The following is a 27,634-nucleotide window of genomic DNA, read 5'->3' as shown; positions in this document are numbered from 1 at the left end:
CCTCTCTCCCCCTCCCTCCCCCTCTCTCCCCTCCCTCCCCCTCTCTCCCCCTCCCTCCCCCTCTCTCCCCCTCCCTCCCCCTCTCTCCCTCCCCCTCCCTCCCCCTCTCTCCCTCCCCCTCCCTCCCCCTCTCTCCCTCCCCCTCCCCCCCTCTCTCCCCTCCCTCACTCTCTCCCCCTCCCTCACTCTCTCCCCCTCCCTCACTCTCTCCTACTCCCCCTCTCCTCACTCTCTCCCCCCTCCCTCACTCTCTCCCCCCTCCCTCACTCTCTCCCCCCTCCTCACTCTCTCCCCCCTCCTCACTCTCTCCCCCCTCCCTCTCTCTGCCATCCCTCTCTCCTCCCTCCCTCTCTCCTCCCTCCCCCCTCTCTCCCCCTCCCACGACCCTCCCTCCCTCCCACCCCCTCCCTCCCACCCCCCTCCTCCCTCCTACCCTCTCTCCCCACTCCCTCCCTCCCACCCCCTCTCTCCCCCTCCCTCCCTCCCACCATCCCCCCTCCCTCCCACACTCTCTCCCCACTCCCTCCCTCCCACCATCTCCCCACCCTCCCACCCTCTCTCCCACTCCCTCCCCCTCGCCCCCTCTCTCCCCCTCGCCCCCTCTCTCCCCCTCGCCCCCTCTCTCCCCCTCGCCCCCTCTCTCCCCCTCCACCCTCTCTCCCCCTCCCACCCTCTCTCTCCCCTCCCACCCTCTCTCCCCCCTCCCACCCTCTCTCCCCTCCCACCCTCTCTCCCCCCTCCCACCCTCTCTCCCCCCTCCCTCCCTCCCACCCACCCTCACCCTCCATCCCTCTCTCCCCCATCCCTCCCTCCCACCCACCCTCTCTCACCCTCCATCCCTCTCTCCACCTCCCCCTCCTCCCCCTCCCTCCCCCTCTCCCCCTCCCTCCCTCTCTCTCCCTCCCCCTCTCTCCCCCTCCCTCTCTCCCTCACCCCCTCCCTCTCACACCCTCCCTCCCTCTCTCCCCCTCCCTCCCCCTCCCACCCCCTCTCTCCCCCTCCCTCCCCCTCTCTCCCCCTCCCTCACTCTCTCTCCCCCTCCCTCACTCTCTCTCCCCCCTCCCTCTCTCCCTCACCCCCTCCTCTCACACCCTCCCTCCCTCTCTCCCCCTCCCTCCCTCTCTCCCCCTCCCTCCCTCTCTCCCTCACCCCTCCCTCTCACACCCTCCCTCCCTCTCTCCCCCCTCCCTCCCTCCCACCCACCCTCACCCTCCATCCCTCTCTCCCCCATCCCTCCCTCCCACCCACCCTCCATCCCTCTCTCCCCCTCCCTCCCCCCTCCCTCCCCCTCTCCCCTCCCTCTCTCCCCCTCCCCCCCTCTCCCCTCCCTCTCTCCCTCACCCCCTCCCTCTCACACCCTCCCTCCCTCTCTCCCCCTCCCTCCCCCTCCCCCCTCTCCCCCTCCCTCCCCCTCTCTCCCCCTCCCTCACTCTCTCTCCCCCTCCCTCACTCTCTCCCCCCTCCCTCACTCTCTCCCCCCTCCCTCACTCTCTCCCCCTCCCTCTCTCTGCCATCCCTCTCTCTGCCATCCCTCTCTCCTCCCTCCCTCTCTCCTCCCTCCCCCTCTCTCCCCCTCCACGACCCTCCCTCCCTCCCACCCCCGCCCTCCCACCCCCCTCCCTCCCTCCTACCCTCTCTCCCCACCTCCCTCCGTCCCACCCTCTCTCTCCCCCTCCCTCCCTCCCACCATCCCCCCCCTCCCACACACTCTCTCCCCCATCCCTCCCTCCCACCATCTCCCCACCCTCCCACCCTCCCTCCCACTCCCGCCCCCTCCCACCCTCTCTCCCCCTCCCACCCTCTCTCCCCCTCCCACCCTCTCTCCCCCTCCCACCCTCTCTCCCCTCCCACCCTCTCTCCCCCTCCCACCCTCGTCTCCCCCTCCCACCCTCTCTCCCCCCTCCCTCCCTCCCACCCACCCTCACCCTCCATCCCTCTCTCCCCCATCCCTCCCTCCACCCACCCTCTCTCCCCCTCCCCCTCCCTCCCCCTCCCCCCTCCCTCCCTCTCTCCCCCTCCCCCCTCTCTCTCCCTCCCTCTCTCCCTCACCCCCTCCCTCTCACACCCTCCCTCCCTCTCTCCCCCTCCCTCCCTCTCTCCCCCCCTCCCTCCCTCTCTCCCCTCCCTCCCCTCTCTCCCCTCCCTCCCTCTCTCCCCTCCCTCCCTCTCTCCCCCTCTCCCCTCTCTCCCCCTCCCTCCCTCTCTCCCCCTCCCTCCCTCTCTCCCCCTCCCTCCTCTCTCCCCCTCCCTCCCTCTCTCCCCCTCCCTCCCTCTCTCCCCCTCCCCTCCCTCTCTCCCCCCTCCCCCTCCTCCTCCCACCCTCTCTCCCCCTTCCACCCTCTCTCCCCCATCCCTCCCTCAATCCCCCCTCCTTCCCTCCCTCAATCCCCCCTCCCATCCCTCCGCCTCCCTCCCTCCACCTCCTCCCTCCACCTCCATCCCTCCACCTCCCTCCCTCCCTCCCTCGCTCTGCTTCCTCCCTCCCACCCTCCTCCGCCTCCCTCCCTCGCTCTGCTTCCCTCCCTCCCACCCTCCCTCCGCCTCCCTCCCTCCCACCCTCCACCCTCCCTCCGCCTCCCTCCCTCCCACCCTCCCTCCGCCTCCCTCCTCCCACTCCTCCCTCCCTCCACTCCTCCCTCCCTCCTCCCACTCCTCCCTCCCTCCCTCCCACTCCTCCCTCCCTCCCACCCCTCTCCCTCCCCCTTCCTCCCACCCTCTCCCACCACCACCCCCTCCCTCCACCCTATCTCCCCCCACCACCTCCTCCCTCCCCCTCCCTCCCACCCTCTCCCCCCTCCCTCCCACCCTCCCTCCCCCTCCCTCCCTCTCTCCCCCTCCCCTCCCTCTCTCCCCCTCCATCCCTCTCCCCCCCCCCTCCATCCCTCTCCCCTCCCTCCCTCTCTCCCCCTCCCTCCCTCTCCCTCCCCCTCCCTCCCTCTCTCTCTCCCCCTCCCTCCCTCCCACCATCCCCTCCCTCCCTCTCTTCCCCTCCCTCCCTCTCTCCCCCTCCCTCCCTTCTCCCCTCTCTCCCCCTCCCTCTCTCCCCCTCCCTCCCTCTCCCTCCCTCCCTCTCTCCCCCTCCCTCCCCTCTCCCTCCCTCCCTCTCTCCCCCTCCCTCTCTCCCCCTCCCTCTCTCCCCTTCTCTCCCTCTCCCTCCCTCCTTCCCCCCTCCACCCTCCATCTCTCCCCCCTCCACCCTCCCTCCCTCCCACCCCCTCCCTCCCTCCCACCCTCCCACCCCCTCCCACCCCCTCCCTCCCTCCCACCCTCTCTCCCCTCCCTCCCACCATCCCCCCTCCCTCCCACCATCCCCCCTCCCTCCCACTCTCCCCCTCCCTCCCACTCTCCCCCTCCCTCCATCCCACCATCTCCTCTCCCTCCCAACCTCTCACCTCCCTCCCCCCTCCCACCCCCTCCCACCCTCCCCCGTCCTTCCTCCCACCATCCCCCTCCCTCCCCCTCCCTCCACCCTCCCTCCACCCTCCCTCCACCCCTCTCTCCCCTCCCTCCACCCTCCCTCCCTCCTCCCTCCCTCCTCCCTCCCTCCTCCCTCCCTCCCTCCCTCCCTCCTCCCTCCCTCCCTCCCTCCTCCCTCCCTCCTCCCTCCCTCCCTCCTCCCTCCCTCCCTCCTTCCACCCTCTCTCCCCCTCCCTCTCTCCCCCTCCCTCCATCCTCCCTCCCCCTCCCTCTCTCCCTCTCCCTCTCCCTCCCTCTCTCCCTCTCCCTCCCTCCCTCCCTCTCCCCCTCCATCTCCCCCTCCCTCTCCCCCTCTCTCCCTCCCTCTCTCCCTCCCTCTCTCCCTCCCTCTCTCCCTCCCTCTCTCCCTCCCTCTCTCCCTCCCTCTCCCCCTCCCTTCCCCCTCCCCACTCCCTCCCTCCCTCTCCCCCTCCCTTCCCCCTCCCCACTCCCTCCCTCCCTCTCCCCTCCCTTCCCCCTCCCCACTCCCCACTCCCTCCCTCCCTCCCTCCCTCCCTCTCTCTCCCTCCCTCTCCCTCTCTCCCTCCCTCCCTCCCTCCCTCCCTCCCTCCCTCCCTCCCTCCCTCTCTCCCTCTCTCCCTCTCTCCCTCTCTCCCTCTCTCCCTCTCTCCCTCTCTCCCTCTCTCCCTCCCTCCCTCCCTCCCCCCCTCCTGCGCCCTGACATCAGTAGTAGGGAGGCAGATGACAGTCCACACCATTTACAGTGCTCCAAAGTGATCTGTATGCTCTTCTAAGGGAGTTATCAATATTTTGTCCAGTGAGCTTATGAAAGTCTGCCACATTCATGTTTCTTTTTATTTCTTTTTTGTTGCGTGCTGAGTATAAGATGTGTTTTTGCAGTGAGAATTACTTGCATTTCTTTTTCCTAAATATCAAGATTGGCTAGTGATCCATAATGGGATTTTCCTTGTTGCCAAAAATCTTATTGAATTATGTAACTGACAAAAATTAGAATATAGATGCAGTTTAATGTAATATTTTGAAAGTCTTAAATTGTGCTACCACTTTCACTGATAATCAGAAGCTCTTTCCATTCACAGACACTGGCTGAAGTTTTCCGATGTTTCATCTGCATGGAGAAACTGAGGGATGCACACCTTTGCCCCCATTGCTCGAAGTTGTGTTGCTACGTATGTATTAGACGGTGGCTAACTGAGCAGAGACCACAGTGCCCACATTGTCGTGCCCCATTACATCTGCACGAACTCGTGAACTGTCGCTGGGTGAGGGAGGTCACACAGCAGCTGGATACCCTGCAGCAGCAGGCGGCAGCTGTGGCTGCAGGGGCAGCAGCAACAACAGCAAACTCTCCTAGTGGAACTCTGCTGGGCAGGGACAGGTAATTAATCAAAATGGATTTCTGATATTGCCAAGGTGAAATGATTTGTGTGCACACGTGTTTGGTTAATTTTGTAAATAAGGATTGCCAGAGGGAGTGGAATGTGGGCATAACTTCAACATTCTGATTTGGCATTACTCTGAAACAACTCATATTCACATTTCATCTAACTAATCTTTGTACCAAAAAATAACTACTGTGTAGGTGTTTTAGCTTCATAAGTTTGACTTGGTTGTATAGTTTGTGATTTATTTAGATTTTTGAGTATTTCATTGCAGTACAGCGATTATTTAATGTCAATTTAATTAGAGCTATGAATATCAAATAGAAATTTAATTCACATAATTAAGTTTCTCATTAAGTTGCAATGGTGTGACATCCTGTATGCAATCAGACATTCATTGCTGAAATTCTGCTTAATTTTAGTGACAGGAGTATTGAGAAATGCTATCATACTCTCTACATACACTAATAATGTTAAGTGTGCACCACTTAAACCCCGTTTCATTTTGTATTCACTATGTGAAAAGTACACTGCTACCTCATATGAAACTTTTTGCCGCTATCACAGAGGGAGTAAGATCCCCACAGTGGAAATGTCACGTGTCATTTTGGTTTAAGATTAGGAAAGGTGTGAAAGATTCTGCTTTTGTTTGATTTCTGTCTTTCTGTTTAGTTTAATCGGCGAACATATAGAGCCTTTAGAATTTCGTATGTGTTGCTACTTAAAATGTCCAGTATGGACAAATTGTGATGAATTGGCTTCTCTGCACTAAGGTACACATTTTCAACAACAGTGCTGATGTTTTCTATGGAATGGAAAGCATGATATGTGCAGTGGTAGTCATCAAACTACACTTCTAAATTTTCATAAATATCCATTGTGTAAATTTAAACAATGGAAACTTTGGGTAGGAATATCAGCGATATAGGGAAAGACAGATTACTACTTACCATAAAGAAGACACATTAATTTGTGGGCCGGCACAATTAAAGGAAGCTTACACAAAGCTTTTTGCCAGTGCCTTCACCAGCAGAAGCGAAACACACACCATTCATTCACACATGATCACCAACTCCAGCAGCTCTGGTCAGAATGCCAGAGTTGGTGATCATGTGTGAGTGAGGTATGCTTGCTTGTGTGTAAGAGTGGTGAGTGCTTCTTTTTTTGCTGGTGAAGGCTGTTTCCAAAAGCTTTGTGTACATATCTTTTAATTGTGCCTGTCTGCAACTTGGCTTGTCTTCTTTGCGGTCAGTAGCAGTCTATCTTTTCCTGTGTTTTCATTGTGTAAATTTATTAGGTTTATCATGAACAAAAATCTCCATGCAGCGTCTGCCAGAGTTTATTGTTCTCACAATTACTATTAACACCCACCCGTCACCCGTCCAAGCCCCAACATGGTAGCCAATCTCTTTTGGGAGTTATCAAGTACTGCTACGCCTATAATCTCCTGGCCACACGAGATTGTACTGTTGGTGTTTGAGCAATGAACTCCCAGTAAATGTCTAGGGTTAAGCTGCATATCTGGAACATGGGGACTCCATGTATTGGTTATTTGCCCAATATATCCTGTGGCTGGGTGACAGTCCTAAGGAGAGCCACCAGAATGGGTTACAACATGTTAGACGGTATACAAAGCAAGAGGCTCAAACTGTCACTAGCTGTTAGCCATACAGCACCAGGAGGTGCACCTGACTGATCAGATTAACAGAAAGCAGTCAGATACAATCTTAAGAGATTTTCTGTCGTGGATGTTCTGTGGGAGAATACGAGTTTAGTAAATGAAGAGAGAAATATTCTCTTGAATAAGTGATATGTACTAGAACATGGAAAATCAAAGGCTAGTGCAGTACCTCAGTAGGTGGAATTAGTGGTGGGGTTATACAGGATGAGTGAGGAGGAAAAGGTACATGCTACGAGGGGTGATAGAACTAATTCTGAACAAAAAACTTCAAATGAAGAAATCTAACTGCCCCAGGTGGGTACACCTGGCCACCAGTACCATACAGTCATTTCATTTCATCCTGAGTGCAAAAGTCATCAGTTGTTACAATTTTTGAGAGAGATTTTCATTAGTGACAGATAAGGATGCCAGCTACATATGTTTTGGCATGTGCTTTGCTCTCATGTCTTACAGATTCCCCCCTGTGGGCCCGGGGGGTTAGAATAGACCTGAGGTATTCCTGCCTGTCATAAGAGGCAACTAACAGGAGTCTCTTACCTTTCGGTCTTTATGTGATTTTCCCGAAGAGAGCCAATTGGGGAAGGGCGCCTTACATGGTGCATCGTGTCCATCATGCATTGAGATCTTTAGCTCACTTTCTCGACGTGGCATTGCAGTTCCGCAATTTGTTTGGTCTTGGGGGTGTTCTTCCTGGATTTCTCTTGCTGATCATTGGGTTTCTTTCACTGGAAGGGCTTCACTGATTCAGTCTTTGGGGCTGAGGATGATCACGAAGCCCTGCAACCAGCTGCTTTTGGGCACTTCAGCCACTGGTGGGTGTCATCTTTCCCACTAGCAGAAACCTGGGAAGGGAGTGACCCAAGGAACCCCCTCCTAGCGAGAGGAGCCAAAGAAGACTTACGCTTCCCCAGCTGAGAAGTGGGGACTGGTGTCCCTGATGGTTGAGGGGACAGTGCTCCCAAGGTAGGTGGTGTGGGAGCAACAGGGAGGGAAGTGCGCCCCCCCCCCCTCCCCACCACCACCACCACCACCACCACCACCACCACCACCACCACCACCACTGTCAAGGGAGCAGGTGTAGTCTTCCGGCTCTGAGAGCCAACAATTGGAACTCAAGGAACTGATGGGGCTACAACTGATATAGCGGCGGCGTAAGAGGTGGTCATAGCCACGGGATGCGGCACTCAAATTTACTCTGGACGAAGATCAGATGTCTTTTTGGGTACCAGACCCCAACAGGTGTGTCTGGAGTTAGCATCAATGGCATGCTCTCTACAGACGCAAACTCGATTGCCAAGTACTTAGCTGAGCACTATGCTTGAGCCTCTGTGTCAGAGAACTACCCCCCAGCCTTTCACACCGTCAAACGGCAGATGGAAAGGAAAGTCTTCTTGTTCACTACACACCACAGTGAACCCTATAACGCCCCATTTACAGAGTTGGGAGCTCCTCAGCGCCCTTGCGCATTGCCCCAACACAGCTCCTGGGCCGGATCAGATCCACAGTCATCTGACTACAAGGGGTATCTCTTCGTCATCTTCAACCATATTTGGTGCGATGACGTCTTTACATCACAATGGTGGGAGAGCACCATCATTCCGGTGCTAAACCCGGTAAAAATCCTCATGATATGGATAGCTATCGGCCCATCAGCCTCACCAACATTCTCTGTGAGCTGCTGGAATGTATTGTGTATCGGGGGTTGGGTTGGGTCCTGCAGTCATGTGACCTACTGACTCCATGTCAGGGCGGCTTCCACCAGGGTCGCTCTACCACTGATAATCTTGTCCCCCTCTAGTCTGCCATCTGAACAGCCTTTTCCGTACGCCAACATCTGGTTGCCATCTTTTTTGACTTAAGTAAAGCATATGACACGACCTGGTGACATCGTATCCTTGCCTCACTGTATGAGTGGAGTCTCCAGGGCCTGCTTCAGATTTTAATCCAAAACTTCCTGTTGCACTGTACTTTCCATGTCTAAGTTGGTGCCTCCCACAGTTTCCCCCATATTCAGGAGAATGGCATTTTGCAGGGCTCTGTATTGAGTGTATCTCTATTTTTAGTGGCTGTTAATGGTCTAGCAGCAGATGCAGGGCCGTTGGCCTCTGCTTCTCTGTATGCGGACGACTTCTGCATTTTGTAATGCTCCTCCAGTACTGGTATTGGTGAGCAGCGCCTACAGGGAGCCATTCACAAGGCGCAGTCATGGTCTCTAGCCTACAGCTTCCGGTTTTCAGTCGCAAAGTCGTGTATCATGCATTTTTGTCAGCATCACACTGTTCATCGAGAACCAGAAGTTTATCCTAATGATGATCCACCTACTGTAGTGGAGTTGTATCGATTCTTAGGACTGGTTTTTGACACCCAATTGGCTTTGCTACCTCACGTGTGTCGGCGTAAGTGGAAGTGCTGCCGTTTCCTCAATGCTATCCAATGCCTGAGCAACACCAACTGGGGTGCAGATCGCTCTATGCTGCAGCAGCTCTACAGAGCCCTTGTTCAATCCCACCTCGACTATGGGAATGTGGTTTACAGTTCGGCGGCGCCCTCAGCATTGCGTTTACTCGACCCAGTGCACCACTGTGGCGTTCGCCTAGCGACGGGAGCTTAGAGAATGAGCCCGGTGACCAGTGTCCTGGTGGAGGCTGGAGTCCCTCCATTGCAGAACCGACATGCACAACTTCTTGCCAATTATGTTGCACACATTCGTAGTCCTCCTGAGCATCCAAATTACCGTCTCCTTTTCCCATCTGCGGCAGTTCATCTTTCGCATTAGCATCCCAGGTCAGGGCTCACGGTTGCGGTTCGCGTGCAATCCCTTCTCTCCGAACTGGGGTCCTGCCCTTTACCACCTCTAATTGAGGTCCATTCATGTATACCTCCGTGGTGTACAACTCGGCCGATGCTTCGCCCGGACCTTTTGCATGGCCCTAAGGACTCTGTTAACGCTGCCGCTCTCCGCTGTCACTTCCTCTCGATTCTTGACGTGTTCTGAGGCTCTGAAGTTGTTTACACCGACGGCTCAATGGCTGATGGTAATGTTGGCTTCATGTATATCCACAGAGGCCATATTGAACAGCATTCCTTGCCTGCTGGCTGCTGTCTATTCACTGCAGAGCTTGTGGCCATATCTCGTGCACTTCAGTACATCTGTTCCTGTTATGGTGAGTAGTTTCTTCTCTGTTCTGACTCTGAGCAGCTTACAAGCTATCGACTAGTGCTACCCTCGCCACCCTTTGGTAGCGACCATCCAGGAGTCCATCTCTGCCCTGCAACGGTCCAGTTGTTCAGTGGTGTTTGTGTGGACCCCAGGATGTATCGGAATCCTAGGCATTGAACTTGCTGACAGGCTGACCAAACAGGCTATGCAGAAACCGCTCCTGTAGATGGGCATGTCTGAAACTGACCTGCGTTCTGTCTTATGTCGCAAGGTTTTTCGGCTTGGGGAGACGGAGTGGCATATCGGTAGGCACAACAAATTGCGTGTCTTTAAGGAGACTGCGGATGTGTGGAAGTCTTCCCTGCAGGCTTCTCACAGGAAATCAGTTTTACTTTGTCGGCTCCGCATTGGCCATACGTGGCTCACACGTGGTTACCTCCCCAATGATTGACGTCCACCTCTTGCTGGAGTGCCCACTTTTAGCCGCTGTGTGGCGGACTTTTAACTTTCCCAGCACCCTACCTTCAGTGTTGGCAGACAGTCCCTCAACAGCAGCTTTAGTTTTAAGTTTTATTCGAGAGGGTGAGTTTTATCATTTGATCTGAGTTTTAGTGCAAGTCCTTTGTCTCTCTGTTCCTCCACCCTAGGGCTTTAAGGGTGGAGGTTTTAATGTTTCCGGGGTTTTTTTTCCAGTGTAGTGTTTGTTGTCCTCCTGGTTCTTCCTTCCTCCTGTTATTGTGCCATATGTCTTCTTTGTTTTCTTCTTTCTCTTGGGTAATTGGCCTACTGGGAACAAGGGACTGATGACCTCATAGTTTGGTGGTGATGAAGATTTGTGTGAGAGCTGAAAGCATTACTGTAGTGTCCTTCCCAAGCTATCTAATTTAGGGAGAATAATGTTTTGTGTTCCAATCTCAAATGTGGCTAGCAAAAGAAATTTTAGTGTGGCATAGAATGTTACCTCAGACGGATGAAGCAGACAGATCTGAAATGAGTCAATTCATTGTAATTACACCAAAAGGAAATAATTTGGAGACAGTTTTGTTCCTGTTAGATTTATAATTTCTCAGGTGGTAGAATACGCACATGTACATTTGGATCGGAAAAGCATATGGTGTTATAAAAAGCAGCAGTGTAATTTTTTATTACAAGACACACAAAAGTTGGTAATTACATCATTTTCCTGTGAAACTTCAAACTATTTCCTAATTTTTGTTGTTTCATAAAGCAAGCTATTTTCACTAATGGACCAAAATGGTGTTTCAGTTACATACTATCATACAGTTATGTATGTCTACAGCATAACTAAAGTGATAAGAGTGTAGTTCCATCAACTGGTGAGTGTTTGTCAGGAGTGACGCAAGCCTCCAGACACACAAAGCTGCAACTAAAACAGTTGCAACAGCAGTGCAGCGAGTGCCCCAGACAGGGTGACCTCTACCTTCCCCACAGCACCTCATTTGACCACAGCCTTAATGCTTTGAGCATTCCCAATAGAGTGAGTTATGCCTGAGTGTGGAGGGCTCAAGCAAATATGAGCGAGCAGAACACCCTATTTGCAGCCTTTTACTTGTTTACCTCATGTTTCAGTACTACAGTTATTGTGCAAGTGTAGTATAGTGTTGTTACACATACAGTCAAAACAGTATGGGTCACTAAAGTGCCACAGATCTTCACACACACAGAGTATGGTGACATGATATTTGTCTACGGATTTTGCAACGGGATTTCCAGAGTCACTGTTTGGGAATACAAATGATGATTTCCTAATCATGGAGTTCCTGATAGCAGGGTCTGTAGCAGTCAGTTTGACTGTCAGCATAAGTGTGGTACGCTTCCCTGCGTACATGTTGTGTTTGAACATCCCGTCCAACAAGATCTTGGTGAAACTGAAAACATTCTTGAAATGATACAATGCAGCCCTAGAATTGTTGCACCACTTGGTATTGCGCAAATCTGATTGATCTGCTCAAGAACTGAGCAGGGTCTGCATTCATATAAGCAGCAGTGTGCTGACATCGACATGTTGGAGATGGTGCCAAATGGAAGGAATTCTGTCAGTGGCTCACTGCCAGTGAATGTTGTATTCCATGATTCAGTTCACTGAAACAACAACATTTCCTCCCTTTGGGTTCTGGGCTAGAATGGACATGCAGTATTCCTGCCTGTCATAAGAGGCAACTAAAAGAAGTCTCCTGCTTTTCGATCTAATCATTTATGATCCTAGGGTTTGACCTCCACCTTCTACAGAAGTGCTGGCTATTTGGGGAAGGATGCCCTACATGTTGCGCCATGTATCCATTGTGTGCTGAGACCTTCTGCACCTATTATTGTAATGTAACTGTAATTTGTAATTACATCTGTAATTTAGCTTTTTGGGCAAGGACATCTTTTGGGGTGCATGCTTTGCATCCATTGTGAGCTGTCATTTCCTGCATCCACGATAATAATGGATCGTTTTGGCAGCCAATATCCAGTGCGGTAGCCAGTCTGTCACTGGGACTGGGGGGGGAGGGGGGGCGGCGTCATCATCATGTACCCTCTTGGTTGTAGCACCCGGCAACACAGGGATCGCACTGCTGGTGCCTGAGTTGTAAACTCCCCATGTATGCGAAGGAGTTAATAACCTCTTCTTGGGGTATCAGGACTCTCAGCAATGGCCATTGTGCCATGTGGTCATTGCTGTGGCTGGGTGGTGCCCATGGGGAGAGCCCCTGATCGGAGTAAGTGGCATTGGGGCAGATGACCTGCAATGAAGCAGATGAAGTTGGTGATGCTGGTGGTTGAGTGGCCCCAGCAATCTCTAAGAGAGATAAAGTGCAATATAATGCTGAGAGACATGACTCCAAATCATTCCCTTCTCAGGCTACACCTTTGGAGTAACAAAGGGCTGAAGATCAAGGAGAGGTACATTCTCCCCAATACTTAGTTTGTGCCAAGTTTGATAGGGAATCCTTTGACAACAAAACATCTGTTTCTTGTCAAGGACAACTTTCGGGAAGTGGTGGGAACGTCCAAATTGTGGAACTGGTCAGTCTTGATAAAAACAGCATTACCTGCCCAGTCGCGTGCTTTGCTCACCTATGGCAAGCTGGATGATGCCCATGTTTCCATCAGCCCCCCTCCCCTATAAGAGCTTAAATTGGACCAGGGAATTATATTCTGTCTAGATCTTATCTAGCAGTCAGATGACGAGTTGCGCACCAACCTGCAGCGAAGAGGTGCACACTTCATCAGGCGTGTGGATGGGGAGTGTAAGGACAACAGGGTTGCTTCCAGTGCCATCTTGATGGTCTGTCGGTATGACGATAAGCCCTACATTCCTCGCCATATGCGTGCTTCAAATGTTGGAAATTTGGGAACATGTCCTCTTTATGTAATGCCAGCCCCACATGTTGCAAATGCAGACATCCGTCACACATGAATGTTCATTGTGCGCCTCCTCCCATTTGTGTCAACTGTGGAGAGCACCATTCCCCCTGTTCACTGGACTGCACCATTTATCAGAAAGAGAGGAAGAATGTAATACTCTGGGCAGACTGACCTACACAGAGGCAAAAAGGAAATATGACTGTCTAAACTCTGTGCACACGATATCATCCTATGCTGTAGTTTAGACATCACCCTCTGCTGACGATAACCCCACCAGCTGTGACTTCTATAGTGAGCCTTCAGGGTCATAAGCTGTTGGTCGTAGGGCTTCACGATCATCATTCGTTCCTGAGTCAAACTCAAAGAAGTCCTCCCAGCCAGAGAAACTAAAAGAGAACTGAGATGAAAGGAAAAAGACAACCATGGAGAAGGAGATCTGGTGGCCCACCACACCACCGCTTCTTGCAAGTTCCAATTCTGAGGGTGAGGTTGAGATCGTAGTGTCCTCAGAGGACCTGGATCTCACTGGAGCATCAGAACCAATGGACACACAGACCACAAGCACTCAACAGGCGGCAGCAGGTGACCCTGGACCATAAACTGCCTCCTCAGTCCCCACACTCCCAGTACATCGAAAGCTTAATCCGCCAGTGGAATTGCGTCAGTTTTTTTCGCCACCTGGCTGACAACTCGTAAGCAATTCTTGTGCTTTCTGCATTGCTCTTCAGGAAACTTGGTTTCCAGTATTTCAGACCCCTGCCTTTCATGGGCATTGGGGATATTAACAAGAACCATACTGAATGTGACAAGGTGTCAGGTGGAGTATGTACGTATGTACCTCTCAAAATGAATAGGCTGCACTGGTTTCTCATCTCCCCCCACATTTCCTAATTTTGGATGTTTCAATGCCAATAACCTCCTGTGGGGTGGAACCATGAGCACTGGCCATGCCAAAGATGTCAAACATCTACTAACACAGCTCAGGCTTTCGTCTTTTAAGTACTGGTGCTCCCACACATTTCATTAGGGCTAATGGCACCAACTCGGCCATTGATATTTCAGTCTGCAGCCCTGGCCTTCTACCATCTATTACTAGAGAATTCATGACAGTGTGTGGTAGCGATCATTTGGTGATCTTCCTGTCCCTACCCCAGTGTCACTATCCTGGATGCTTGCCCAGGTGGGCTCCTAACAAGGCTGACTGGGATGGTTTCATCTTTACTGCCACTGTTGGGTATCCACCACATGGCGATATCAATGTGATGGTCCAAACCACAACTGTGACCATTGTTTCTGCTGCTGACTTGACATTACCCTGTTCCTCTGGTCCCCCCCCCCCCCCCCTCCTCCCCCTGCCCCTGCCACAAGACAGTGCTTTGGTGGTCACCAGAAACTGCTGAGGCCATTAGAGATTGTAGGTGGGCTCTCCAATGTCATGAGTGGCACCCATTGATGGAGCAACTCATTGTATTTAAACTGCTCTGTACCCAGGCCCACAAACTAATCAAACGATGGAAGGAGGAGTGCTGGGAACAGTATGTTTCAACCATTGGCTTACATACCTCTCCTCAGGTTTGGACAAACATCAGACGCTTTTACGGATTCCAGACCCCTGCAGCTGTACCTGGAACTTTTAACGAATGAAGCTACCTATATAAACCCAGATGCAATTGCTAAACAGTTTGCTGCACATTATGCTCGAACATATGTACCTGAGAATTATCAACCTGTCTTTAGTATCCTAAAACAGTGAGTGGAACAAAAGTGCTTATCTTTATCTACATGCCACCTTGAGCCATACAATGCCCCATCAGTGAATGGGAATTCCGCAGTACCCTTGCCCATTACCCTGATACAGCTCCAGGGCCAGACCATATTCACTATCAAATGCTTAAACATCTCTCAGTGGATTGCCAGTGCCACCTCCTTGCCATCTTCAACCGCATCTGCAGTGAGGGTGTGTTCCCATTGCGACAGCAGGAAAGCATCGTTGTTCCAGTGCTGAAACCTGGCAAGGACCTGCTAGAGATGGACAGTTACTGCCCCATTAGCCTCACCGAAGCTCTGTGTAAGTTGCTTAAATGCATGGTGAGCTGGTGGCTGTACTAGCTCATTGAGTCTCGGGACCTCCTGGCTCCATCCCTGGGCAGTTTCCGTCAAGACCACTCCACCACTGATAATTCGGTATACCTAGAGTCTGCTAACCGTTCAGCTTTTGATTGCTCCTGATCGCCATAAAGAATTTTTGGTCGCTCCGTTCTTTCCTGGCTCAAGTTGATGCTTTCTGCAGTTCAGTCCATATCCAAGAGAATAGGGTCCTGCAGGGCTCTGTATTGAGTGTTCCTCTCTTTATAGTGGCCATTAATTGCTAAATCTACAGAGAAAGAACCAACTCATTTTGCCATTTTTTTTTTATTATGGAAATTACAATAAACCACCAACAGTAACACACTCTTCAGAACCAACAAAACAATAACGATCCCTTTTAGCGGATCAAACAAGTAACAACTAATTCCAATAATCAGAGTTCCCTTCGACTCTATACCTGTACAACTGTTCCATGTCGAAGTCAGCTGTTAACAGCTGGAAGATAGCCTAACATGACGGAAGCAGTGTCTCACAATCATTGCAGAAAAGAGAATATGGTTGAGGTGGCACACCGTTGTATTGGTCGATCTTCTCCGCACTCAGCAGAGTTGATAACTGCCTGCTGAGCGGCCAGGCGCCGGCTTATCTAGCCCTGGGTGGAAGGATAATTCCAGGACTATTTGCACACACAATCGCCAAGAAATAGTTCGTTGATTATTGCGCCCCCTTCCTCTGCTGCTGGTTGCTGCCCTCTGATGGACATTGGCCGTACCTACGAGTTTGTTGTCAACTGTGGTACTTGCTCTAGTAAACACTCTTGCGTCGCCCTGACTTCGCAGCGGAGTTGGCAACCCATGTCGCTGGTCTGTCTGCAGAGGTGCCGCTGCAGTAGGCATCTGTGGTGACTGCAGCAGCTGAGGATTCCTCAGTATCACCTTCAATATATGCCGATGATGTTTGCATTCACTTTTGCTCCTCAAGTATTGGTGTTACTGAACACTGACTGCCGGGAGCCATATGAAAGGCACAGTCATGGGTCGTCACACACGGCTTTCAGTTTTCAGCTGCCAAGTTTGCATCATGCACTTCCATCATTGTTGTACTGTCCATTCACATCTTGAGCTTTACCTCAATGGCTAACTCTGTAACATAGTGAAGACTTATCCCTTTTGAGGACTGCTCTTTGACACCTGGCTAATTTGGCTTCCCCATTTTCGTCAACTTAAGCAAAAGTGCTGGCAGCATTTTAACACTCATTGCTGCTTGCGTAACGCTAGCTGGGTTGCAGATTGCTTTACTCTTCTGCAGCTCTATAAAGCTCCGAGACAGTCCTACCTTGATTATGGGGGACTGGCATATGGTTGAGCATTGCCCTCAGCATTGTGGATACTGGGCTCAATACACCACTATGGGATTCGGCCTGTGACAGGAGCTTACCAAACTAGCCCTGTGAACAGCCTACTTACTGAGGCTGGGGTCCCTCCATTGTGGACCAGGCCCCAACAACTGTTTGTTAATTATACCACACATGTTCCTAGTTCACGTGAGCATCGGAATTACTGCCTGCTCCTCCCAAACAGGGTAATCCATCTCCCACAGTGTCGGGCAGGTCAGGGATTGCGATAGCTGTCTGCGATCGGTCCCTTCTTGAGTTTTTTCCCTCTCTACCACCTTTCCTTCGGGTCCACTCATATGCAGCTCCATGGTCCATACCTTGGCTTCAGCTTTGTCTGGATCTTATCACGAGTCCAAAAAGACTCAATTCATCCTGAGGCCATCCGCCACCAATTTTTCTCTACTCTTGGCACATTCCAGTGCTCAGAGATAATCTGGCATGATGGTAGATGGCCATGCTGGCTTCACTTATGCTCATGCTGGACATACTAAACAACGTTCCTTGTCGGATGGCTGCAGTGTTTTCACTGCAGAGTTGGTAGCCCTCTCTCGCGCACTTAAGCATATCCATTCCTGCACAGGTGAGTCCCTCCTCATCTATAGTGACTCCTTAAGCAGCCTACAAGCTCTCGACCATTGCTGTCCTCGCCATCCTTGTTTGTGACAGAAATTTCATGACAACATCCTGCTGCAAATGGAAACATCTTTGTTTTAATGATGTCCACATCAGATCCTGTATCGTGTCCATGATGCTCTCTCTCCTATTTCTCGATAATACAAAATGTGCTGCTCTTCGTTGAAGTTTCTCGATGTACTCCATTAATCCCATCTGGTAAGGATCTCGCATCTCACAGCAGTACTCTGAAAGATGACGGACAATTGTAGTGTAGGCAGTCTCTTTAGTGAATTGGTTGCACCTTTTAACTGTTCTGCCAATAAATTGCAGCATTCCCCACAACATTTTCTATATGTTCTTTCCAATTTAAGTTGTTTATGAGTGTAATTCCTAGGTATTTCATTGAATTTACGACCTGTAGATTAGACTGATTTGTGGTGGAACTGAAGTTCAACAGATAGTTTTGAGCACTCATGTGAGTGACCTTACAAGTTTCATTATTTGGGTCAACTACCAATTTTTGCACCATACAGCTATCGTTTCTAAATTGTTCCGCAATTGGTTTTGTTTTTCTGATGACTTTGCTAGACTATGACAGCATCATCTGTAAACAACCTAACAGCTACTCAGATTGTTTCCTAAATCGTTTATATAGATAAGGAACAACAGAGGGCCTATAACATTGCCTTGGGGAATGCCAGAAATCAGTTCTGTTTTACTCGATGACCTTCCATCAGTTACTATGAACTGTGACCTTTCTGACTGAAAATCACAAATTCACTTGCACAGCTGAGGTGATATTTCATAAGCATGCGATTTGATTACAAGCTGATTGTGAGATACAGTGTTAAAAGCCTTTTTGAGATCTAGCAATATGTAATCAATTTGAATTCCCTTGTCGACAGCTCTCAAAACTTCGTGTGAGTAAGGAGATAGCTGTGTTTAGTAAGAACAACGTTTTCTAAATGTGTGTTGACTTCGTGTTAATAGACCGTTCTCTTAGAACACAATATATGTTCTGAAGTCCCGCTCATTGATGTTAACGATATGGACCTTTCAGTGCATTGCTCCTACTGCCTTTCTTGAATATTTGTGTGACCTATGAAACTTTCCAGTCTTCGGGCATGTATGTTTTATCGAGCCCTGGGTTGTATATGATTTTTAACTATCGGTCTATTGCATCAGCATACTCTGAAAGCAAAGTAATTGGTATACTGTCTGCACCAGAAGGCTTGCTTTTCTTAAGTGATTTAAGTTGCTTCAGTACTCCGGGGATATATACTTCTAAGTTACTCATGTTGGCAATTGTTCTTGTATTCTGGACTATCTACTTTGTCTCCTTTGGTGAAGGAATTTCGGAAGGCTGTGTTTTAGTAACTCTGCTTTATCGGCACTGTTATCGATAGTATTTCCATTGCTATCACACAGAGGGGGCATTGATTGTGTTTTACAACCAGTGTACTTCACATACAATGAGAATCTTTTTGTATTTTCTGCCAGGTTTTGAGACATAGTTTCATTGTGGAAACTATTACAGACATCTCTCATTGAAGCCTGTGCTAAATTTTGAGCTTCTACAAAATATCGCCAATCTTGAGGATTTTCTGTTCATTTAAATCTGGCATTCTTTATTTCATGTTTTCTGTAAGTGTTCTGACACATTTTGTTTACCAAAGAGATGTGCTCTGTAGTTCATTAATTTATTTGGTGTAAATCTCTCAATTGATGTAGATACTATTTTTTGAATTCAAGTCACATCTGGTCTAACCTTGTTAATTTGGAGGGACGGGAGATTGTCTCTCAGGAAGGCATCAAGTGAATTTTTATCTGCCTTTTTGAGTAGCTATATACATTTTGTTTATTTTTGGAGGATTTGGGAGTTACGGTATTCAGTCTCGCTATGATGACCTCCTGTTCACTAATTCCTGGATCCGTTTTGATGCTTGTTATAACATCAGGATTATTTGTTGCTAAGAGGTCAAGTGCTTTTTCACAACCATTTACTATTCAAGTGGTCTCATTAACTAACTGCTCAAAATAATTTTCAGAGACTGTGTTTAGCATAATTTTGGATGATGTTGTGCGTGTACCTTTGGATTTAAACCTTCATAGATTTAAGTCTGTGAACTTCCCTGTGGAACTGGAGTCCCTTGGTTATTGTTGCTGTTGGTTATGAAAGACTTAGCCTTGCCTCCACACTGGCTGGGTTTTCTGCTCCCCCCCCACTACCGCCCCCCACTACCCCCCACTACCGCGCCCCCACTACCCCCCCCCCCTCCACTACCCCCCACTACCGCCCCTCCACTACACCCCCACTACCCCCCCACTACTGCACCCCCACTACCCCCCTACCCCCACACACTACCTGCCCCCCACTACCCGCCCCCCACTACCCGCCCCATCATTACCCCCCCAATACCCCCCTCCCTCTACCGCACCCCCACTACCCCCCTACCCCCACACACTACCTGCCCCCACTACCCGCCCCATCATCACCCCCCACACCCCCACTACCCCCAACTACCCCCTCCACTACCCCCTCCACTACCCCCTCCACTACCCTCCTACACCCCCCCTTCCACTACCCCTCACAACACCCCCACTAAACCCCCAATACCCCCCCCTCACTAAACACCCCCACAAAAACCCCAATACCCCCACCCCATTAACCGCACCCCACTAACCCCCCCCCCCCCACTACCCTCCCCCCACTACCCCCCCACCCTCCCCCCACTACCCCCCCACCCTCCCCCCACTACCCCCCCACCCTCCCCCCACTACCCTCCAACCCGACTACCCTCCAACCCGACTACCCTCCCCCCACTACAACCCCCCACCACCCACTACAAGCCCCCCACTACAAGGCCCCATCCCGCACTACGCTCCCGCTACCCCCCCTCCCCCCGCCCCACTATCCCCCACTACCCCCTCCCCCCACTATCCCCCCACTACCCCCCCCTCCCCCCCCACTACCCCCCACTACCCCCAACTATCCCCCCACTACCCCCTCCCCCAACTATCCCCCCACTACCCCCTCCCCCAACTATCCCCCCACTACCCCCTCTCCCAACTATCCCCCCCCCCCACTACCCCCTCCCCCAACTATCCTCCCACTACCCCCTCCCCCAACTATCCCCCCCCCCCCCCACTACCCCCTCCCCCAACTATCCCCCCCACTACCCCCTCCCCCAACTATCCTCCCACTACCCCCTCCCCCAACTATCCTCCCACTACCCCCTCCCCCAACTATCCCCCACCACCCCCTCCCCCCACTCCCCTCCCCCCACTATCCCCAACTACCCCTCCCTCCACTACCCCTCCCCCCCACTATCCCCAACTACCCCTCCCCCCCACTACCCCTCCCCCCACTACCCCTCCCCCCCACTACCCCTCCCCCCACTACCCCTCCCCCCACTACCTCTCCCCCCACTACACCCCCCTTTCCTCTGTTTTGTCTGGTCTTTTGTGCCATTTTGTTTCCCCTGATGTTGCCCCTGTTGTGTTGTGATCGTGGTATGGTGTGGGGATCAGGAAGGATTTATGGCAGTGCTAGTGCCTCAATGTCTGTAGCATTCCTATAGTGTTCCTGCTGTGGCCTCCCCTGCCTCCTCCTGGTCTATCCTCTTCCTGCTGTGCCAACATTCCTTTTACCTCCTTGCTTGCCCATTTTTCCTTCCTCTTGACTGGACTGTCGTGTGTGATGTTCCTTCCTCTTGACTGGACTGTCGTGTGTGTTGTTCCTTCCTCTTGACTGGACTGTCGTGTGTGTTGTTCCTTCCTTGGTTTCTGCAATCTTGGATCATGGGACCGATGACAACATTGCTATTTTGTTTGGTCCCTTCCCCTCAATCAACCAGTCAACCATCCCCTATTAGTTTGGTTTCAGGGGTGATCCACAGCAAAACATCTCGCATCCTTCGTCGACGTGGATCTGCACTTCTGCTCATTCTCCAGCTGTTGGGTGAGGTCACCCTCCTCTGTGCAGCAGTCCGACAGGTTTTCTCTAAACGTCAGCACCTCATTGCAGTCTTCTTTGACCTACAAACGGCGTATCACTGCTTTGTGCCCCCCCCCCCCCCCCTTGGAGTACGGGTTTAGGATGGGCCCAAGGTATTCCTGCCTGTCAAAAGAGGCGACTAAAAGGGGTCCCACTCTTTTCGGCCTTTATGTGTTGGTCCCCTGTAGTGTTTGACCATTTTTCAAAATTTTCCCGAAGAGTGAGCCAGTTGGAGAAGTGCGCCTTACATGATGCGTAGTGTCCATCATGCACTGAGACACCTCGCATCCTTCGTTGACATGAATCTACACTTCCACTCATTCTCCAGCTGTTGGGTGAGGTACCCTCCACTCCTGGGTGTGTTTTCCTCCATCCTCTGTGCAGTATCACCTTCTGCGCTGTCGATGATAATGGACTTCTAGCTCATTTGCGCATGATATCCAGCACGGTAGCCAGTCCGTTGTGGTTTGGCCGCCACGTGCCATGTACCCTGTCGGTTGTAGCCCCATGACCACACAGGGATCGCTCTGCTGATGCCTGCATCATTATCTCCCCCTTTATAGCAAGGAGTAGATGCCTGTCACCCTGGGGCATTGGGGCTCCCAGCAATGGCCATCCTGCCAAGTGGCCTTTGCTGCGGCTGGGTAGCGCCTGTGGGGAGGGCCCATGGTCGGAGTGGGTGGCATCAGGGTGGATGGCATGCCATGAAGTGTAGTACTTCATCTCTTGCTGGTGGTCAAACACCAGCAGTCTCTAAGCGGTAAAGGCCTAACTTCAATGCTAATTAATATGACCCCAGATCGCTCGTCCCTCACCCTCTCCCTGGCCACACCATGGGAGGAATGCCAGGCCAAGGAATGGCAGCGAAGCTTATTCACCCCGGTAGCTCGTATATGTGAGAGTTGATGTGGAATCTTTCTTGTCAATGAAACTTTAGTTTTTTGTGGAGCATTTAGAGGAAAAGTTTGGGGAGGTTGAGGTCATTCAGGGTTGGTCTTGATCAAAACAGCATCCTCTGCCCAGTCACGGGCACTATTTGCCTGTGACAAGCTGGGGGATGTTGCTGTTTCCATCACATCCCATAAGAGCTTAAATATGGTCCAGGGTGTCATATTTCACAGGGGGCTTCTTTTGCAGTCTGACGATGAGCTGCGTGCCAGTTAAGAGCGGCGAGGTGTTCATTTCGTCCGGCGCATCCACCGGGGTCAGAGGGATAATAAGCTTGCCACCAGTGCCTTCATCTTGGCCTTCGAGGGTGACACATTACCCGAGAAGGTAAAGGTGATGGTCTGCTGCTGTGGTGTGAAGCCTTGTATCCCTCCACTGATGTGGTGCTTTAAGTGCTTGAAGTTCAGCATATGTCTTCCTGCTGTATTTCCAGTGTAACCTGTTGGAATTGTGTACGTCATTCACATCCCAATACTCCCTGTGCCCCGCCTCCCATCTGTGTCAACTGTGGAGAGCACCATTTGCCTTGCTCCCCAGACTGCAGGATTCTCTAGAAAGAAGGAAAAATAATGGAATGCAAGACCCCGGAGCGACTGACCTACACTGAGGCTCTGAGAAAATATTAGAGGCTACATTCCGTGCATATGACGTCAACCTACACTGGCACTACGACAACGGTTCTACCATCTTCTGTTGGCTCTCAGAGCCGTGAGACTCCACCTGCCCCCTTGATGGTGGGGGCACTTCCCTCCCCATTGCTCCTGTACAACCTCCTTCAGGCGCAACATCCCCCCAACCATCAAGGACGTCAGTCTCCACATCTCAGCCGGAGAAGCACAAGTCTTCATTGGCTCCTCTCGCCAGGAAGGGATCCCTTGGGTCCCTCCCTTCCCAGGTTCCTACCAGTGGAAAAGCTGACACCCACCAGTGGCTGAAGCAACTGCAGGTAGCTGGTCGTAAGGCTTCACAGTCCTCCTCGGTCCATGAGACTGAATCAGTGAAGCCCTCCCACCCAGACAAACCTAAGGAACAGTGAGAGAAACCTCAAAAGAAAAAGACCCCCAAGAACCAAAGCACTGTGGTGGCACTCAGACCACCACTACCTACAAGCTCTGTGTCTGGGGATGACGTGGAGATTCTGGCATCTGCTGAGGACATAGATCTAATTGGGCCCTTAGACACAATGGATGTCGATCGTACTGGTACTCATCTGGTGGCAGCAGGTGACACTGAGGTGTAGACTGCCTCATTGAGTGTTTCATGCCTTCCCAGTCTCACGATTCTCCAGTGGAATTCAGGCAGTTTTTCCCACCACCTGGCTGAGTTGCTGGCAGCTGTTAAGCTTTACACCTGCATTCTGCATCACCCTCCAGGAAACCTGGTTCCTGCCAATGCGGACCCCTGCCGTTGGCGGCTACAGGGGATATTACAAGAACCATAGCGAATATAATAGTGTCAGGTGGAGTTTGCGTTTATGTCCTGAACTCGGTATGTAGTGAACCTGTGCCCCTTCTAACTACTCTCGAAGCTGTGGCTGTCAGTATACGGACGACGCAGGAAATAACTGTTTGCAATGTATACCTCACTCCAGATGGTGCAGTACCCCTGTACGTATTGGCTGCACTAATTGATCAACTCCCTAAACCTTTCCCACTTTTGGGAGATTTTAACATGCATAACCTTTTGTGGGGAGGCGCTATGCTTACTGGCCAAGGTAGGGAGGTCGAAAATTTACTGTCACAACTCGACCTCTGCCTCTTTCAGTGTGGCACATCGCACATATTCGGTCATTGATCTCTCGGTTTGCGGTTTCTGGCCTTCTCCCATCTATCCACTGGATAGCACATGACAGCCTGTGTGGTAAGTGACCACTTCCCCATTATTCTGTCACTGCCCCGGCGTCATGCCCACAGACGCCTACTCAGATGGGCTTTAAACAAGGCAGACTGGGAAGCCTTCACCTCTGCTGTCACCGCTGAATCTCCCCGACATGGTGCCATTGATGCTGTCATTGAGCAGGTCACTACAACGGTCGTTTCTGCGGTGGAAAACGCGATCCCTCGTTCAACAGGGTACTCCTGGTGAAAGACTGTCACTTGGTGATCAGCGGAAGTCGCTGGGGCAATTAAAGAGCATCGGCGAGTTCTACAGTGACATTAGCAGCACGCTTCTCTAGAGCACCTAATAGCCTTTAAGCGGCTCCGTGCCCACACTTGCCAGCTTATAAAACGACTGAAACAGGAGTGTTAGGAGAGGTATGTCTCGACCATTGGGTGCCATACGTCACCTTCTGGACGAAGATCAGACGTCTTTTTCGGTACCAGACCCCAGTGTCGGAGAACTACCCCCAGCCTTTCGCACCCTCAAATGGCGGATGGAAAGGAAAGTCCTCCTGTTCACTTCACACACAGTGAACCCTATAACGCCCCAAGTACAGAGGGAGCTCCTCAGTGCCATTGCATATTGCCCCGATACAGCTCCTGGGCCGGATCGGATCCACAGTCAGATGATTAAACATCTCTTGTCTGACTACAAGTGACAGCTCCATGTCATCTTCAACTGGATCTGGTGCAATGGCATCTTCCCATCGCAATGGCAGGAGAACACAATCATTCCGGTGCGCAAACCTGGTCAAAAACCGCTTGATGTGGATAGCTACTGGCCCATCAGCCTCACGAATTTTCTTTGCAAGCTGCTGGATCATATGGTGTGTCAGTGGTGTGGATGGGTTCTGGAGTCATGTCGCCCACTGGCTCCACGTCAGGGCGGCTTCCGCCAGGGTCGTGCTACCACTGATAATCTTGTGTCCCTCGAGTCTGCCATACAAACATCCTTTCCAGATGCCAACATCTGGTTGCCGTCTTTTTTGACTTTCCTAAAGCATACGACATGACCTGGCGACAGCATATCCTTGCCACATTGCATGAGTGGGGTATACAGGGCCCACTCCCAATTTTTATCCAAAACTTCATGTTGCTCCATACTTTCCATGTCCAAGTCGGTGCCTCCCATAGTTACCCCCATATTCAGGAGAATGGCGTTCCACAGGGCTCTGTATTGAGTGTGTCTCTATTTTTAGTGAAGGGACCAATGGCCTTTGTAGTCGGTCCCTTCAACCCCCACAAACCAACCATCTATCTATTTTTAGTACCTATCAATAGTCCACCAGCAGCTGTAGGGCTGTCAGTCTCACCTTCTCTGTATGCGGTGACTTCTGCATTTCGTACTGCTCCTCCAGTACTGGTGTTGCTGAGCGACGTCTACAGGGAGCGATTCATACGGCGCAGTCATGGCCGCTAGCCCACGGCTTTCAGTTTTCAGCCACGAAGTCATGTGTTGTGCATTTCTGTCAGCATTGCAACGTTCATCCAGAACCAGAACTTCATCTTCCGATCCACTTACTGTAGTGGAGACATACTGGTTTTCGACACCCGATTGACTTGCCTACCTCACCTTCGTTGGCTTAAGCGGAAGTGCTGGCAGCATCTCAATGCCCTCTGCTTCCTGAGCAACACCAACTGGGGTGCACATCGCTCTATGCTGATGCAGCTCAACAGAGCCCTTGTTCAATTCTGCCTTGAGTATGGGAGTCTGGCTTACAGTTTGGCGGCGCCCTCAGTGTTGTGTTTACTAGACCACAGTGCACCACTGTGGCGTTCACCTAGCGATGAGAGCTTTTAGACCAAGTCCGATGACCAGTGTCCTGGTGGAGGCCGGAGTCCCTCCCTCCATTGAAGTTTAGGCGTGAACTCCTGCTCGCCAGTTATGTTGCACACATTCATAGTTCTCTTGCGCATCTGAACTACCATCTTCTTTTCCCAACCATGGTGGTTCATCTCCCTCACCGACGGCCCAGGTCAGGGCTTAAGATTGTGGTTCACGTCCAGTCCCTTCTGTCTGAACTGGAGTCATTTCCATTACCACCTCTTCTTGAGACCCATTCATGTTCACCTCCATGGTGTACACCTAGGCTGCAAGTTGTTCTGGACCTTTCGCATGCCCCGAAGGACTCTGTTAACCCGGCGGCTCTCTGCTATCACTTCCTTTTCATTCTCAACATGTACTGGGGCCATGAAGTGGTTTACACCAATGACTTGATGGCTGATGATCATGTAGGCTTTGTGTATGTTCATGGAGGACATATTGAACAGCATTCCTAGCCAGTTGGCTGCAGTGTTTTCACTGCACAGCTGGCGGCCATATCTCGTGCTCTTGAGCACATCCGCTCATGCCCTGGCGAGTCATTTCTCCTGTGTACTGACTCCTTGAGCAGCCTACAAGCTGTCAACCAGTGCTACCCTTGCCATCCTTTGGTAGCATGCATTCTGGAGTCCAACTATGCCCTGGAACGATCCCGTCGTTCAGTGGTGTTTGTGTGGACCCCAGGACACGTTGGACTCTCAGGCAACTAACTTGCCGACAGGCTGGCCAAACAGGCTACACGGAAACTGCTTCTGGAGATGGGCATCTCCGAAACTGACCTGCGTTCTGCCTTACGCCACAGGGATTTTTGGCTTTGCGAGACAGAATGCCGTAACAATACACACAACAAACTGTGTGTCATTAAAGAGACTACAAATGTGTGAAAATCTTTCGTGCGGTCCTCTTGCAGGGAACCAGTTGTCCTCTGCCACCTCCACATTGGCCATATGTGGCTTAAGTATGGTTACCTCCTCCATCACGAGGAACCTCCTCGGTGTCGCTGTGGCTCACAAATGACGGTCGTCCGCCTCTTGCTGGGCTGCCCGCTTTTAGCCTCTCTGTGGCGGGCTTTTAATTTTCCCAGCACCCTACCTTTGCTGTTGGGTGACAATGCCTCAACAACAGCTTTAGTTTTACATTTTCATCGTGAGAGTGGGTTTTATCATTTGATCTAAGTTTTAGCGTGTGTCCTTTTTCCCACTGTGTCCTCCACCTTAGTGCTTTTAGGGTGGAGGTTTTAGTGTGTTGCAGAGTGGCTGGCTTCTCCTTTCTATTCTCATGGTCAGTCACTCACGTTAATCTGCTCTCTTGTTTTGATCTCTTTTACATGTTTTTTGCGCCTCTGATTTTCTTGTCCAATTTTGTCCGCTTTAGTGTTTGTTGCCCTTCTGTCATTCTTATGGTTTTCTCCTCTCTTCCAGCTGTTTTTTGTATGTCTCGATTATTTTACTCCCACCCGTCCCTTTTTGAAATCAACCAACCAACCAACAAACTGCTTGGCGCTGTCACATTTTACTTACCCTCCATGACCAGGACTTTAGAGGCTCCTTACTGATATTTTACTGTCAGTTTTATCCCACCGGATGTTTTGGGTTGGAGTTGGTGCTACACTTAGCTCTCCACAGATCCAAATGGATTGCATCCTGCTGGACTCATGCTGAATGTCATGCTCGTCATCACCATCACCATCAGTGTGTGTGGTCACCTCTACAATGTATGTCTAAGGCTTTTGCATTTGGCACAGTTCCCATTTTCGCCTTGGTTGAATACCATCCAACTAGCCCCTGCTTGGGCGTTGTCCCATGGTTTCCAGTTCTCCCCTGCAAAAATGTGGGACACGTATATCTGTTGTCAT

The 27,634-nt window shown here is 51.4% G+C and overlaps 1 protein-coding gene across 2 annotated transcripts in view; it reads left to right on the top strand.

The window, feature by feature from the left end:
* The window catches only part of LOC126250778 (E3 ubiquitin-protein ligase TRIM37-like), a 313,056-nt gene that overhangs the window by 18,332 nt on the left and 267,090 nt on the right, over window positions 1–27,634 (top strand). For both annotated transcript variants that reach the window (XM_049951588.1, XM_049951587.1), the window contains exon 2: window positions 4,518–4,816. In XM_049951588.1, the coding sequence (XP_049807545.1) occupies window positions 4,518–4,816 (299 nt within the window). The remainder of the gene's footprint in view (window positions 1–4,517; window positions 4,817–27,634) is intronic.

Source organism: Schistocerca nitens, chromosome 1, assembly GCF_023898315.1.
Source record: "Schistocerca nitens isolate TAMUIC-IGC-003100 chromosome 1, iqSchNite1.1, whole genome shotgun sequence".
NCBI lineage: Eukaryota > Metazoa > Arthropoda > Insecta > Orthoptera > Acrididae > Schistocerca > Schistocerca nitens.
This window is presented reverse-complemented; position numbering and strand designations above follow the sequence as displayed.